Source organism: Amblyraja radiata, unplaced genomic scaffold (assembly GCF_010909765.2).
Source record: "Amblyraja radiata isolate CabotCenter1 unplaced genomic scaffold, sAmbRad1.1.pri S157, whole genome shotgun sequence".
Lineage (NCBI taxonomy): Eukaryota > Metazoa > Chordata > Chondrichthyes > Rajiformes > Rajidae > Amblyraja > Amblyraja radiata.
This window is the reverse complement of record NW_022630143.1, coordinates 253,280-267,885: the sequence shown is the minus strand read 5'-3', so window position 1 is coordinate 267,885 and position 14,606 is coordinate 253,280. Positions and strand designations below refer to the sequence as shown.

The window sequence follows — 14,606 nt, the reverse complement described above, 5'->3', positions numbered from 1 at the left end:
AGGAGCTGATGCAATTTAATCCGGAGCAGATGAGGTCATGCATAAATGGGGAGGAGCAGATAAATAACAGAATGTACAGTGAATTGCACAGTCATGGTGTGACACAGTGTGCAAAGAGGCCCTTCAGCCCACCTTGCCCATTCCCGACAACATGTCCCAGCTAAACTAGCCTGCACTTGCCTGTAAAGCCATAACATCCCCACCACCATGTTTCACAGATGAGGTGGTATGCCTTGGATCTTGGGCAGTTCCTTATCTCCTCCATACTCGGCTCTTGCCGTCACTCTGATATAAATTGATCTTTGTCTCATCTATCCGCAAGACCTTTTTCCAGAACTGTGGTTGCTCTTTAACTGTAACCTGGTCATCCTATTTTTGCGGCTAACCAGTGGTTTGCATCTTGCAGTGTATCCTCTGTTCATGAAGTCTTCTGCGGACAGTGGTCATTGACAAATCCACACCTGAAGAGTGGTTCTGATCTGTCGGACAGGTGTTTGGGGATTTTTCTTTATTAGAGGGAGAATTCTTCTGTCATCAGCTGTGGAAGTCTTCCTTGGCCTGCCAGTCCCTTTGTGATTAGGAAGCTCACCAGTGCTCTCTTTTTTCTCAATGATTTTGGTAAGCATGAGGTTTGGCTGATGTCCCCAGCAGTTTTATTCTTGTTTCTCAGTCTCATAATGGCTTCTTTGACTTTCATTGGTACAACTTTGGTCCTCATGTTGATAAACAGCAATAAAAGTTTCCAAAGGTGATGGAAAGACTGGAGGCAAGGCTAGATGCTGAGAGCTCTCTTGTACCTGCATTAAGGAGGCAATTAAACACATGAGCAATTACAAACACCTGTGAAGCCATGTGTCCCAAACATTATGGTGCCCTGAAATAGAGGGGACTGTGTATAAACACAGCTGTAATTTCTACATGGTGAAACCAAAATGTATAAAAATGGCCTTTGATAAAATCTGACAATGTACACTTTGATTTTTTTCTACTACAAATCTCAAATTGAGTACAGAGGCAAATAAATAAATGTTTAAGAAGGAACTGCAGATGCTGGAAAATCGAAGGTAGACAAAAATGATGGAGAAACTCAGCGGGTGAGACGTGCAGGTTTGTGGGTTTATTGGCTTGGTGTAAGTGCAATTGTCCCTCGTGTCTGTGAGACTCTGTCCTTGCCTTACCTGGCTGTGATGCGGCGCTCCCTCACCGTCCAGTGACTCATCGGAGCTGGAGCTGTAGTCGGTCAGTTTGTTGGGGGTCTGCGTGGAGGGTCCCCGGCGAGAGCGTCTGGCTGACGGCTCCGGCCACTCCTGGGATCGGCAGCGGCAGCCACAGCTCGGAGCGTCCCTACTGGCCACTGGTCTGGCAACTGGACCAGTCACTCTGACCACTGGACAGGTCACTCTGGACACCGGACCTGTCACTCCGGCCACTGGTCTGGTCACACTGGCCACTGGTCTGGTCACACTGGCCACTGGTCTGGTCACACTGGCCACTGGACTGACAACTGGACCAGTCACTCTGACCACTGGGCAGGTCACTCTAACCACTGGATCTGTCACTCTGGACACCGGACCGGACACTCCGACCACTGGACCTGTCATTCTGGACACCGGACCGGTCACTCTTGCCACTGGACCTGTCACTCCGGCCACTGGTCTGGTCACTCTAACCACTGGACCTGTCACTCTGGACACCGGACTGGTCACTCTTGCCACTGGACCTGTCACTCTGGCCACTGGACCTGTCACTCTGGCCACTGGACCGGTCTCGCTGGCCACTGGTCTGGTCACTCTAACCACTGGACCTGTCACTCTGGACACCGGACCGGTCACTCTGGCCACTGGACCTGTCACTCCGGGCACTGGACTGGTCTCGCTGGCCGCTCCAGCCACTGGACCTTCTGCTCCGGCCACTGGGCACCGCCCCAGGGAGCACAGCATGGCCGGGCTCATCACCTGTGTGGTGATCTCGTCCAGGAAACGGGAGAAGTTGACCTTCTTCTCCAGTAGACGTTCCCTCCGCGCCGCTCCCTCCTCCTCCCTCCCCCCCCTCCTCCCCGCTGCCCCCTCCCTGCCCTGGTTCACTGCATCCATGGACAACGCCTTCCTCAGCGGGTCAGCACGGCCGAAGGGGGCTCCCAGGACCGGGGGCCGAGGGTCCCCGTCTCCGTCCACCAGGCTCCGCAGGTCCGTCCATGATCGGGACGCTCTCCGGCCACGACACTGCCACAGGGGGACGGGCGAGAAGTCATCCTCATCCTCTTCGGACACCCCCTCCATACTTGCCTCCATCCCTCTCCCCTCCTCCCCAGGTCCCGGAACGTTTTGGAACTCCCTCCCCTTCTCCCGCCCGGTCCATTTATACTCCTCCTGGCCCAATGAGAGGCGGACAAACCTTGCCCCCCCACCCCTCTCCACAAAGCCCGCAGGCAAGTATAGACCACTAACAGAGAGAGCAGTGAAGTATTGGACCCAATGTCAATACTCATCACTCCACCATCTGCAGCCAGCCGTGCAAATAACCCCATCCAGGAAATAAATAAATGATGGGTCTTTGTCCCAAACATTACTGGGCCATTTAGTTCAGGGACACAGCCCGGAAACAGGCCCTTCAGCCCACCAAGTCTGTGCAACACTCCATGTGCTCCGGTTTCCTCCCACACTCCAAAGACGTGCAGGTTTGTAGGTTAATTGGCTTGGTAAAATTGAAAATTGTCCCTAATGTGTGTCGGGTAGTACACAAAAATGCTGGAGAAACTGAGCGGGTGCAGCAGCATCTATGGAGCGAAGGAAATAGGCAACGTTTCGGGCCGAAACCCTTCTTCAGACTCATAGATGCTGCTGCACCTGCTGAGTTTCTCCAGCATTTTTGTGTTCCTTCGATTTTCCAGCATCTGCAGTTCCCTCTTAAAAACAGTGTGTCGGGTAGTGTTTGGTGTGCGTGGATGGCTGGTCAGGGCGGACCTGGTGGGCCGAATGGCCTGTTTCCGTGCTGTATCTCTGTTAATAGCGTGGTTGTGCGATGGGTAAATAAATGGAGGTTGAATTACAGACGGGGACTTGGCGACTAAGGCAGTCCACAGCTGCTGGTACGTTCACCAGGCTGCTGATGTGACAGGAACCCTGGGGCCTGATCCATTGATCACCCTGCCCTCATTAAATCAAAACTCGGCAGTGTCCGCTGCTCAGCCAAGTGGGATATGGATCCATTAAGGTGCCCTTGCCTCTACGCTGCACAGGAACCAGCCCTTCATCCCTACAATCAAGGACCAGTCTCCCCGTGACAATAAACTAAACGGGGCCCTTCGGCCCACAATGTTTGTGCTGGACATGATGCCAAGTTAAACTGACCTCACCTGTCTGTAGATGATTCATATCCCTCGATTCCCTGCATGTCCATGTGCCGATCTAAAAGCCTCTTAAACACAACTGTACCTGCCTCCACCACCACCCAGCTGTGAGGTTATCTCCAAATCTCGCTGCCCAACTCTGACTTTGCACACCTCCAGATTCAGGCCAGCAGCATAATCAAGGACCAGTCTCCCCGCCGGTAACTCCCTCTTCTCCCCTCTGGCAAGAGGTACAGGAGTGTGAAAACGCACACACACACCTTCAGATTCAGGGACAGTTTCTTCCCCGACTGAACCGTCCTCTCACCAACTACAGGGAGAGGTCGGAGGGGGCAGAGGAGGTTCACCAGATCGCTGCTGGGATTAGAGGGTTTCAGCTACAGGGGGAGGTTGGACAGACAAGTGTACAACATGAAACCTCTCTTGTTCAGCATGGACATTGTGGGCCAAAGGGCCTTGCTCGGCACTGTCCTATGTGTTATGTCTTTGGTGCAGGTTTCTAAAGCACAGGCAGAAACGAGTTTACAAATCACTGTTTATTAGTTGCTTCCTGTACAAAATACAAAGTGTAACGACTGCGGTATTAGCATTTATTACAAGAGACCTTGTAAAGGGAATTCATGTGGCCTTGCAGACGGCATCGCTGAGAACAGTGACCTAAACAGAGTTCGACACAATATGCTGCAGTAACTCAGCGGGACAGGCAGCGTCTCTGGAGAGAAGGAATGGGTGACGTTTCAGGTCAAGACCCTTCTTTGGAGTTCCAGCATTTTGTGTCAACGGTGGAACAGGCGGAGGACGATGGCTGACCTTAGTGGAGCGTCACAACGGCTGGGAAGTCGGATGAAGACTGCAGCAGGATAGGGTCTCCGGTCGTCTTGGACTCCATGCCACTGGATCCTGACCCAGATCTGTCAAGGACCGTGTGGTGGCTCCCCACGTTAAACAAAGTCACGCACAGGCGTCCTCCATATAGGGAATAGCACCCATGGCCAGCCATGACTGAAGAAGTCTAAGAAGAAGTCCCGTTGAGTTACTCCAGCATTTTGTGACTATCTTTGATTTAAACCAGTATCTGCAGTTCTTTCCGATCCCTAAACATGGGTATTTGCCCAGAGGTAGTAACAAAAGCAAACTCAATGCTAGTATTTATTACGAGACCTTGTAGACGCCCACACCAGAGGGACTAGTGTAGCTGGAACAGGTTGGCATGTGGGCATGTTGAGCCGAAGGGCCCGTTTCCTCATTATCACTCTATGACTATATACAAAAACAGGGATCTATTGCTGAGACTAAAGGGTGCAGGTAAGGCCTCATTTGGAATATATTGTGAGCAGCTTTGGGCCCCGTATCTGAGGAAGGATGTGCTGGCTCTGGAGAGGGGGTTTACAAGAATGATCCCAGGAATGAGTGGGTTAATCTGCGATGAGCGTTTGACTGCGCTGGGCCTGTACTCGCTGGAGTTTAGTAGGATGAGGGGGGACCTCATTGAAACTCACTGAATAGTGAAAGGCCTGGATAGGGTGGATGTGGCGAGGATGTTTCCACTAGTTGGAGAGTCTAGGACCAGAGGGCACAGCCTCAGAATTAAAGGATGTTCCTTTAGGAAGGAGATGAGGAGGAGTTTCTTCAGCCAGAGAGGATGGTGAATCTGTGGAATTCATTGCCGCAGATGGCTGTGGAGGCCATCATAGGATATTCTTAAGACAGAGATAGGTAGATTCATGATTAGTACGGGCGTCAGGGGCTACAGGGAGAAGGCAGGAGAATGGGGTTAGGAGGGAGAGATAGATCAGCCATGATTGAATGTCGGAGTAGACGTGATGGGCCGAATGGCCTAACTGTGCTATCACTATGGAGAAGCGCTCACCCTGCAGTGTAACAATCAGACTGCCCTGAGCTCACTGTGTGTGTGTGAGTGTGTGTGTGTGTGTGTGTGTGTGTGTGTGTGAGGCCGCACAGAGACACATTTCATCGCAGATCAATCTTCACACTTTGATTTATAAAAACATCACACCCTGCAGCCTAATGATTTTTTTCTTCCCCACTCAGAAGGAGCCCATGTTTGCAAATAATTATCTTGTCCTGATTTATGAACGTATATCACAAAAAAGGGGAGTCCTCGAGAATACAACGCGTGCGGGAGAAACACGGTGCGTGGCCTCTGGCAGTCCATGTGTGATGGGGGGGGGGGGCGGGTGGGAGCTGGTGAAAACCGCATGAAGTGGAGACAGAGTGAGGTGGTCCCAGCCACGGTTCTCGTCCGCGACGATGAGACCTCGGTGAACGGGCTGTTACTGTTAGACCGGTGGTGTGTGGGCGAGGGTTGCCAAAGGAACAGACACAGACAGACACACACACACACAGAGACAGACAGACACACACACACACTCATCGCCACCACCTTCCCACAACTATTGGGTGAAGTGTTCTCCGACATCACTGCTGCCTGCCGTGAGTTATCGTGTCCGTGGGTCCGACACTGACCAGGGGGAGGGGGGGGGGGGGTCGGTGGTCACTCCACCAGCAGGTCAAAGCGCTCGGCCTCTGCGAAGGTGGCGTTCATCTCCGCGGCCCACTGGTCCAGCGTCGACGTCTGTAACACAGGGAGGGAGGGAGGGGTTAGTGTCAGGCACGGGGCAGTGGGGGCTGGGGTACAGCATCGTGGATGCATTGCCCCTCCAATACCCGCACCCACCCCCCAATCCAATCCAGGGGTGCAGCACTGAGAGACGCTGTCTCCAGCACCGGCACCTTGCCAATGGAGACACCCCCCCCCCCCTCCACTGTGTAACACAAGGGTGGGGTCCGGGCAGTGGTGCCCGCTTAGTGGGTACAGACTGTCCCCTACCCTTAGCACCAACTTCTGCAACACAGAGGAGGGGGGCAGTGGGCTTCATCCCAGGGGTACATCAGTCCCCTGTAATCACAACTGTGCCAACTAACTTAACACACCCCCAACCCCCCAGTCTATTCTGTAGTGGGGTTCACCCCGTTCCATGGGGTACAGCAGAGTGGACGTGAGGAGATCCCCCCCCCCTCGCCCCCACCTGTCACCCTTGCATCACATGGGGTGCGGGCAGTGCCAGCTCCAGGGGTACAGCAGCAGAGGGCGGGGGCTGCATCACACACCCAGGGGGTGGGGACCTCCTCTGGACCCTCTCCAGAGCCGGCACATCCATCCTCAGATCATGGTGCCGTGAATATTCCCAATGAGGCCTGATCGAGCCTCAACGTTACATCCAGGGTGCAAGGACGAGTAGAATTAAGCCATTAGAAGTCTATCCCGCCATTCAATCATGGCTGATCTATCTTTATCTCTCAACCCCATTCTCCTGCCTTCTCCCCGTGATCCCACTCACCTCGATGGGAGCCACCTTCCTCTTCCTGCGCTTCTCCTTGGCGTCGGGAACGCCGGGAACGCCGCCAGGCTTCTGCTTTGAGGCCGGGGCGGTAAATGACGGTGATGCCTCCCTGGGGCTGCCGGCTTTCACCGGCGAGATGGGGGGCCCGGGCTCGGCGTGCAGGAGCTTCTCGAAGCCGAAGAAGGATCGGCGGGCGGGGTGGCGTGGGTCCGGCGTGGACGTGTCCGAGCCGTCGCTGCTGTTGCCGATCTGCGTGCCAAACGGGCTGAGCCGGCTGTAGGAGCGCCGCACCTTCTGGGCCAACAGCTGGTCTGGCAACTTCATGGGCGGAGAGCGTAGCGGCTCCTGGTTCGAGGGGCTCGCGGTGAGGGGCAGCGAGGGGGTGACACGTCCCTCAGCACCGCGCCCCGTCACCACCGGACCCTCGCACACGTTCTCCTTCACCGCCTCAGCCAAAGCCTGTGGGGCAGAGACACCAGCACTGTTACACCGCAGCGGTTGTACAATGGACAGCACATGCACACGTGCACACACGCTCACACTCACACAGGCATGCACACACGCTCGTGCACACACAGGCATGCACACACGCTCGCGCACATACACACGCTCACAGGCACACGGTCAGACGCACACAGGCATGCACACACGCTCGCGTACACACAGGCATGCACACACGCTCGCGCACATACACACGCTCACAGGCACACACAGGCGCACACGCACACAGGCATGCACACACGCTCGCGCACACAGGCACACGCAGGCATGCACACACGCATGCACACAGAAAGACACGCACAATGCTGTATAGGTACCCATACATGCACACGCATAGGCACACATGCGCGCACACATAGACACGCACACACACACACAGACACGCACACACGCAATGCTGTTGTATATATGTATACATACACACACACACAGCCCATTCTTGACCAAAAAATATGAAAAATTGTGGAATACATCTCTTCTAATTCTGAAAAGCATTACAGGTATCTTGTTTTGTGCTGTATGCATGAATCATATTTTTCTCCAAAGTCCATCAAATTAAATTTTTATGTTGAGCTGACAATGTTTGTTTAGGGTCAGAGGTCAAATATGACTGGTCACGTGTGTGAAATTTAGTTCACTTTCCAAAGAATGGCCCTTACACACACACACACGCACGCACTGCTGTATAGGTGATAACACACACAGCTGTCGTACAGTTGACAGTACACACAGTGTTGATGTATTGGTGACTCACACAGACAATCACGCCACCACTGCCCACGTCACCCGTTACTCCCTGGATATTAAACCCAAGAATCAGGAATCTTCTCCCAGTGACGATCAGTAAATTGAAAGCCTATCACCTATCTATCCATTTATTTATTTATTTATTTGATTCTTTATTTCGGACAGAATGAAAGAATAAAAAGCAAGTGCGAAACAACATACAAAAAACAAAACAAGAATATTTATAAAATGTCATAAACAATATCTATAAATAAATGAAATCGTATGTGTCCGAAAAGGAGCAGGAAGAAGCCAAAGCTTATTAATTCCCACCCCTTATTCAACTGCTTGTAATTATCTTATACAAATTTAGCAGCTATATGTACACCAGCAGCTGTATGTACACCATATGTACATCAACAGCTGTATGTACACCAAATTATTTACATTTATACACTAATCAAATATTTACAAAGCCATACAAAAAGAGAGAAAAAAAGAAAAGAAAAAAACGATAGACTATACAGTATCTCTTAGTCATATGTACAACCCATCACGTTTCCCAATACAATCAGTATAACAAATATCCCACTCACAATCACCTATCCTCATCCCAATATCCTTTTAAACACGTGTTTTTGTACATCTGTTTAAACTGAATTATGTTTGTGCTACGTTTTATCTCCTGTTCCAGACCATTCATAACAGAACAGATTTATTCCACAGAGTGCTGGAATAACTCAGCGGGTCTGGCAGGAATATCATCTATGCAGGTTCTGAGTTACTCCAGCAGTGTGTGAAACGTCACCTATCCATGTTCTCCACAGATGCTGCCTGACCCGCTGAGTTACCCGTCTTTCTTTTGCAGGCACCCACGTGGGTCTTGGACCAGGGAGGGGGGGGTACTCACCCGAGGGCTTCTCCTGGGAGCTGGAGTCTTGCACGGAGTGAGCTGGAAGGGTGAGAACTGGGTTAGTGTCACGTCTCTACTTAACTATCATACGTTCACCAGGAAAACAACAGCAGCCCCGGGGGGGTCAGTTTATGTCAGGATCAGGCCATTCGGCCCATCAAGTCCACTCCGCCATTCAATCATAGCTGATCTATCTCTCCCTCCTAACCCCATTCTCCTGCCTTCTCCCCATAACCCCTGAGACCCGCACTAATCAAAAATCTATCTATCTCTGCCTTAAATATACCCACTGACTTGTGGCCTCCACAGCCGTCTGTGGCAAAGAATTCCACATATTCACCGCCCTCTGTCTAAAGAAATTCCTCCTAATCTCCTTTCGAAAGGCACATCCTTTAATTCTGAGGCTGTGCCCTCTGGTCCTAGACTCTCCCACTAGTGGTAAACATCCTAGTGGAGCATTCACTGCCCATGCCGTTGGGTATGAACATTGTGTTGTTGGGACAGTTTCCACACAGATGCTGTTTGTTTTCCTGCACACATTCCTCGCCCCCCCCCCTCCCCCGAGAGAGAGAGAGATATATATAGAGAGAGAGAGAGAATTAAAGTCGAGGAACTTACTTTGCTTTGTGGTCGAATCTTCTTCAAAACAATGGGCCGTTTGACAGTTGGAACCTGCGCCGGAGAAGCAAGTCGGGTCAGTCAGAGAGATACAGCACGGATACAGGTCCTTCAGCCCAACACAGAAACCTGCAACCTGCCCCCTCCACGTTTTCCCCTCTGCCCTTCTGAAAGATGTCTTTGCAATAGCCAGTCCCTGCATCGTCTCTATCATCAACAGTTCTCTGGCCACTGGCGCTGTTCCAACCTGTTTCAAGCATGCGGCGGTCTATACGGGGACTTCTGACCACATCACCCCGATCCTGGCCTCTCTCCACTGGCCCCCAGTACGGTGTAGAATCAACTTCAAGCTCCTCTTATACGTTTATAAAGCCCTTAATGGGCTTGCCCCCCCCCCCCCCCCCCCCCCCCCTATCAAAAAGCTTCTAACCCACCATTCTACCATCAGGTCCCTCAGGTCGGCCAACTTGGGGCTACTGACTATCCCGCGGTCTAGGCATAAGCTTAGGGGCGACCGTGCCTTTGCGGTTGCAGCCCCTAGACTGTGCAACAGCATCCCTCTTCTCATCAAAACTGCCCCCACCATCGACTCCTTTTAAGTCACGACTCAAAACCGATTTCTACTGCCAAGTGATTTTGAGCCCGGCTGAGGGGGCACTGTAAACAGTTTATGTATGCATGTATTGCTGGGTCTATCTACCGGTCTACTCCTGTTTGTCAGCTATAAAAACCTGGATGCAACATAATTTCCACAAACTAAACAGCGATAAGACAGAATTCCTCCTCATAGGCTCCAAAGCCACACTCAGCAAAATCAATAACCCCACTCTCACCATCGACGGCACCACTGTCTCCCCATCTCCCCAGGCCCGTAACCTTGGCGTGATCTTTGATTCCACCCTCTCCCTTGAGCCTCACATCCGCCATGTCATTAAAACCTCCTTCTTTCATCTCCGCAACATCGCCAAACTCAGACCTTCTCTCACACCGCCCGCTGCTGAAAGACTCATCCATGCCTTCATCTCCTCCCGACTGGACTATTGCAACTCACTTCTCCTTGGCATCAGCTCCACCTACATCAACCGACTCCAACTGGTCCAGAACGCAGCCGCCCGACTCATCACCCATACCAAATCCTGGCATCACATCACTCCAGTCCTCAAACAACTTCACTGGCTTCCCATCTCCCACCGGATCACCTACAAAATCCTGATCCTCACCTACAAAGCCCTCCACCATCTGGCCCCCCATATCTCACTGACCTCCTCTCCCCCTACCAACCCTCACGGTCCCTCAGATCCACATCACTCAGACCCGCTGAGTTACTCCAACACTCTGTGAAACGTCACCTATCCATGTTCTCCACAGATGCTGCATACCTGACCCGCTGAGTTACTCCAGCACTGTGTCTATCTTGTTAACCAGCACTTGCATTCCCCATATCCACAACAATCAGGCTACGGTTTAGACCGAGGCATGTGAGATCACGGACGTGCCGACCACAACACTCACTGTGATTTCCTCCGTCTCCGTTGCCGACAGTCGACTGGACCTTCTTCTCGATGATAGCGGTGCTTCTGAAAGGAAGGCAGAATGAATCCATGACCCTGGGGCCGTGCTCACTGTGGGCCGGGCCCCCCACCGCTGCCCCACTGTCCCAGCTCCACACGTAAGCCCAGTAAACGTTCTCCCACCTCCTCCGGCAGCTGGTTCTATTCACCCACCACCCTCTGTGTGGAAAAGACACTCCTCAGATTCCTATTAAATCTTTTCCCCATCACCTGGGACATCTGGCAATAAAACACTCTTGACGTTCGGCCCTAGATGCTGCTGCTGACCCAGCTTAGTGGTGCTGGGGGAGGGACGGCTTGGAAAGGCCTGAGCTACTCCAGATGATATAGGACCTTATACTTCATCCACCTACTACCCATAGAGACATAGAAAATAGGTGCAGGAGGAGGACATTCGGGGGGGGGGATGGGAGAGAGAGGGGGGGGATGAGAGAGGGGGGGAGGGGAGAGAGGGGGATGGGAGAGAGGGGGATGGGAGAGAGGGGGAGAGAGAGGGAGGGGAGGAGAGAGAGGGAGGGGGGGAGAGAGAGAGAGAGGGGGGAGAGAGAGAGGGAGGGGAGAGGGGGGATGGGAGAGAGGGGGAGAGAGAGAGAGGGGAGAGGAGAGAGAGGGGGGGGGAGAGAGAGGGGGGGGGAGAGGGAGGGGGGGGGGGGGGAGAGAGAGAGACTCACCCGGGTCCGGAGCCCACGGAGGGAGAACAAAGAGTGAAGAGACAGAGACTTTAAGATTTTGCCTTCCACCACAGTGAGGAGGTGTTTGGTGAACTCACTGTGGTGGATGTTAAATTTGTGTTGATTGTGTGTTTTCGTCATTTTTTATTATATGTATGACTGCAGGGAAACAAAATTTCGTTCAGACCGAAAGGTCTGAATGACAATAAAGGAATCTAATCTAATAGCGAGAGGGAGGGAGAGGGGGGATAGGAGAGGGAGGAGGGGAGAGGGAGGGGGGGGGAGGGAGGGGGATAGAGGGAGGAGGGGAGGGGGATAGAGGGAGGAGGGGAGAAGGGGGGGGGGAGAGGGAGGGGGATAGAGGGAGGAAGGGAGAGGGAGGAGGGGAGAGGGAGGAGGGGAGAGGGAGGAGGGGAGAGGGAGGAGGGGGGGGGGGGGGGAGGGAGGACGCAGTGTTTTCAGACCATATGCCTGTATTATTTGAGGCTGCTCTTGCCTGTAATACAGTTAAACCTCGCGCTGCTGCTCGGCGCTGTCGCGTTATTAACCCTTCCACTGCTGTTCAGTTCTCGGTTGCTTTCAATCGGAACTCCATCATTCCTGAGTCTGTGTGCAATACAGAGGAGCTTAGCTCATGGTTTCATTTCACCTGCCAAACTGTTATAGACACTGTGGCTCCATTAAAATCCAGGCAGCCTAAAACTAAATTTGAGCCCTGGCTGAATGACACGACCCATGCTGTCAGACGTGAGTGCCGTAGAGCTGAGCGCAAGTGGGAGAAGGACAAACTGCAGGTGTCTTTTCAAATGTTAAGGGAGTGTTGGCGTCATTATCAGAAAACTGTGAAAGATGCTAAAAGAAAACATTTCTCGGATATTATCCTGTCAAATTGTCACAAGCCTCGTGTTTTGTTTAACACCATTGACACTGTTCTTAATGCCCCGCAGACTGTCTGTATGGAGGCGTCCCCTGCTGTGTGTGAAAACTTCCTTCACTTTTTTATTGATAAGGTCACTTCTATTAGAGCTCTAATCCCACCATCTGCTTATGACCCCTCAATCTCTGTCCCCTGCTCTGCTGTATTTGACCAGTTTAAGCCTGTAACTCTTTCCTTTTTACAGAAGATTGTTGGTCATTTGAAGCCCTCAGGTTCTCCAAACGATGCTGTCCCTCCGCGACTATTTAAAGAGTTTTCCCCCACTGTAGGACAATCTCTAATTGCAGTCATTAATAGCAGCCTGTCATGTGTTGTCCCTGAAAATTTTAAACATGCAGTAGTACAACCCGATTAAAAAACCTGCTCTTGACCCTGCAGTTCTTGGAAATTTCAGGCCTATCTCCAAACTGCCTTTTCTATCAAAAATCCTGGAGAAGATCGTGCACAGTCAATTAATGGCCTTTTTGGAAGAACATAATATTTTAGAAGTTTTCCAATCCGGTTTTAAATCCCTGCACAGCACCGAATCAGCCCTTTTAAGAGTTTTTAATGATATTTTTTTAGCTACTGACCGTGGTGACTGTGTTACCCTTGTGCTTTTAGATTTGACTGCTGCTTTTGACACAGTGGATCATGAAATATTGATCTCACGTTTGAAGCAGTGGGTGGGTATCAGGGGCATAGCACTAGAGTGGTTCAGGTCGTACCTGGCTGATCGAACTTTCTGTGTCAGCCTTGGGGACTCTGTATCATCCTCTGCTCCTCTCTCGTGTGGGGTCCCACAGGGCTCAGTTCTTGGCCCTCTCCTCTTTTCTCTCTATTTGCTCCCACTTGGTTCCATACTTAGGAAGCACGGAATTTCATTCCACTTTTATGCAGACGAGTCAGATTTATGTGCCTCTTAAAAAGAAGGATGAACACTCTGTCGGACTGTTACTTGAGTGTCTCAACGACATAAAGGCCTGGATGGCTCTGAACTTTTTAAAATTTAATGATAAAAAGACGGAAGTAATGGTTTTTGGTGGCACCACTGGGGCCCCCCCTGTAGATCTGGGCTCCCTGGCACAGTATATCAAACCAAGCATCACAAACCTAGGGGTTAAAGTGGACCCTGAGCTTAAATTTGACAGTCAGATCAAGGCTGTTGTTAAATCAAGCTTTTTCCATTTGAGGCAGCTGGCCAAAATAAAGCCCAATTCTGTCAAGGCAGCACTTGAGATGGTAATCCACGCCTTGTTACCACTCGGCCTGGATTACTGCAATGCACTGTATGTGGGGTTAGTGGGTCCTCCATCGCCCGTCTCCAGATGGTACAGAATGCAGCTGTACGTCTTTTAACTGGCACACGTAAACATGAGCACATTTCGCACATTTTAGCCTCACTCCACTGGTTGCCTATTCAGTTTAGGATCCATTTTTAAATTCTTTTATTTGCTTTTAAATCCCTGAATGGGCGGGCCCTACCTATCTGAGCTTCTACACCCTTATACACCCGCCCGCTCTCTCAGGTCAGATAATCAGCTGCTCCTGAGTGGGCCTAAAACTAAGCGGAAGCTCAGAGGGGACCGTGCCTTTGCTGTGTCGGCACCCTAATTATGGAACGATCTGCCTCTCCACATTAAACAGGCCTCTTCTCTGTCTGTTTTTAAATCACTTCTTAAAACCCATCTCTTCTCCGTGGCCTTTGATACCCAGTAAGATGTCGACTTTATTTACTTGATTTATTTTCTTATTTTGATTGCTTTTATTGCGTGGCTATTATTTTTATCCATGTTTTATGTCTTTTAATTTATTGTTGTATTTCATATGTAATTTTTGCGCCTTATGTGAGCTGTTATGTTATGTTCTGTTATGTTGTCTGTTTATGATGTCTTGTTTATTCTTCTGTACAGCACTTTGGTCAACATTGGTTGTTTTTTTAAAGTGCTTAACAAATAAAGTTGGATTGGATTGGA

At 51.2% G+C, this 14,606-nt stretch overlaps 2 protein-coding genes across 2 annotated transcripts in view; one reads left to right on the top strand and one right to left on the bottom strand.

Moving 5' to 3' along the window:
• Positions 1–3,733: 3,733 nt before the first annotated feature.
• Positions 3,734–14,606, top strand: part of mrpl49 (mitochondrial ribosomal protein L49) — a 15,755-nt gene continuing 4,882 nt past the window's right edge. The window contains 1 exon segment of the mRNA XM_033016182.1: positions 3,734–3,738. The gene's annotated coding sequence lies outside the window, so the exon portion shown is untranslated.
• cdca5 (cell division cycle associated 5) lies at positions 3,868–11,723 on the bottom strand. The gene is made up of 6 exons (XM_033016184.1): positions 11,715–11,723; positions 10,985–11,049; positions 9,473–9,526; positions 8,852–8,893; positions 6,712–7,173; positions 3,868–5,945 (listed from the first exon to the last, which is right to left on the bottom strand). Exons 5-6 carry the CDS (start codon positions 7,036–7,038, stop codon positions 5,865–5,867), a joined length of 408 nt encoding a protein of 135 aa, XP_032872075.1. The 5' UTR covers positions 7,039–7,173; positions 8,852–8,893; positions 9,473–9,526; positions 10,985–11,049; positions 11,715–11,723; the 3' UTR covers positions 3,868–5,864.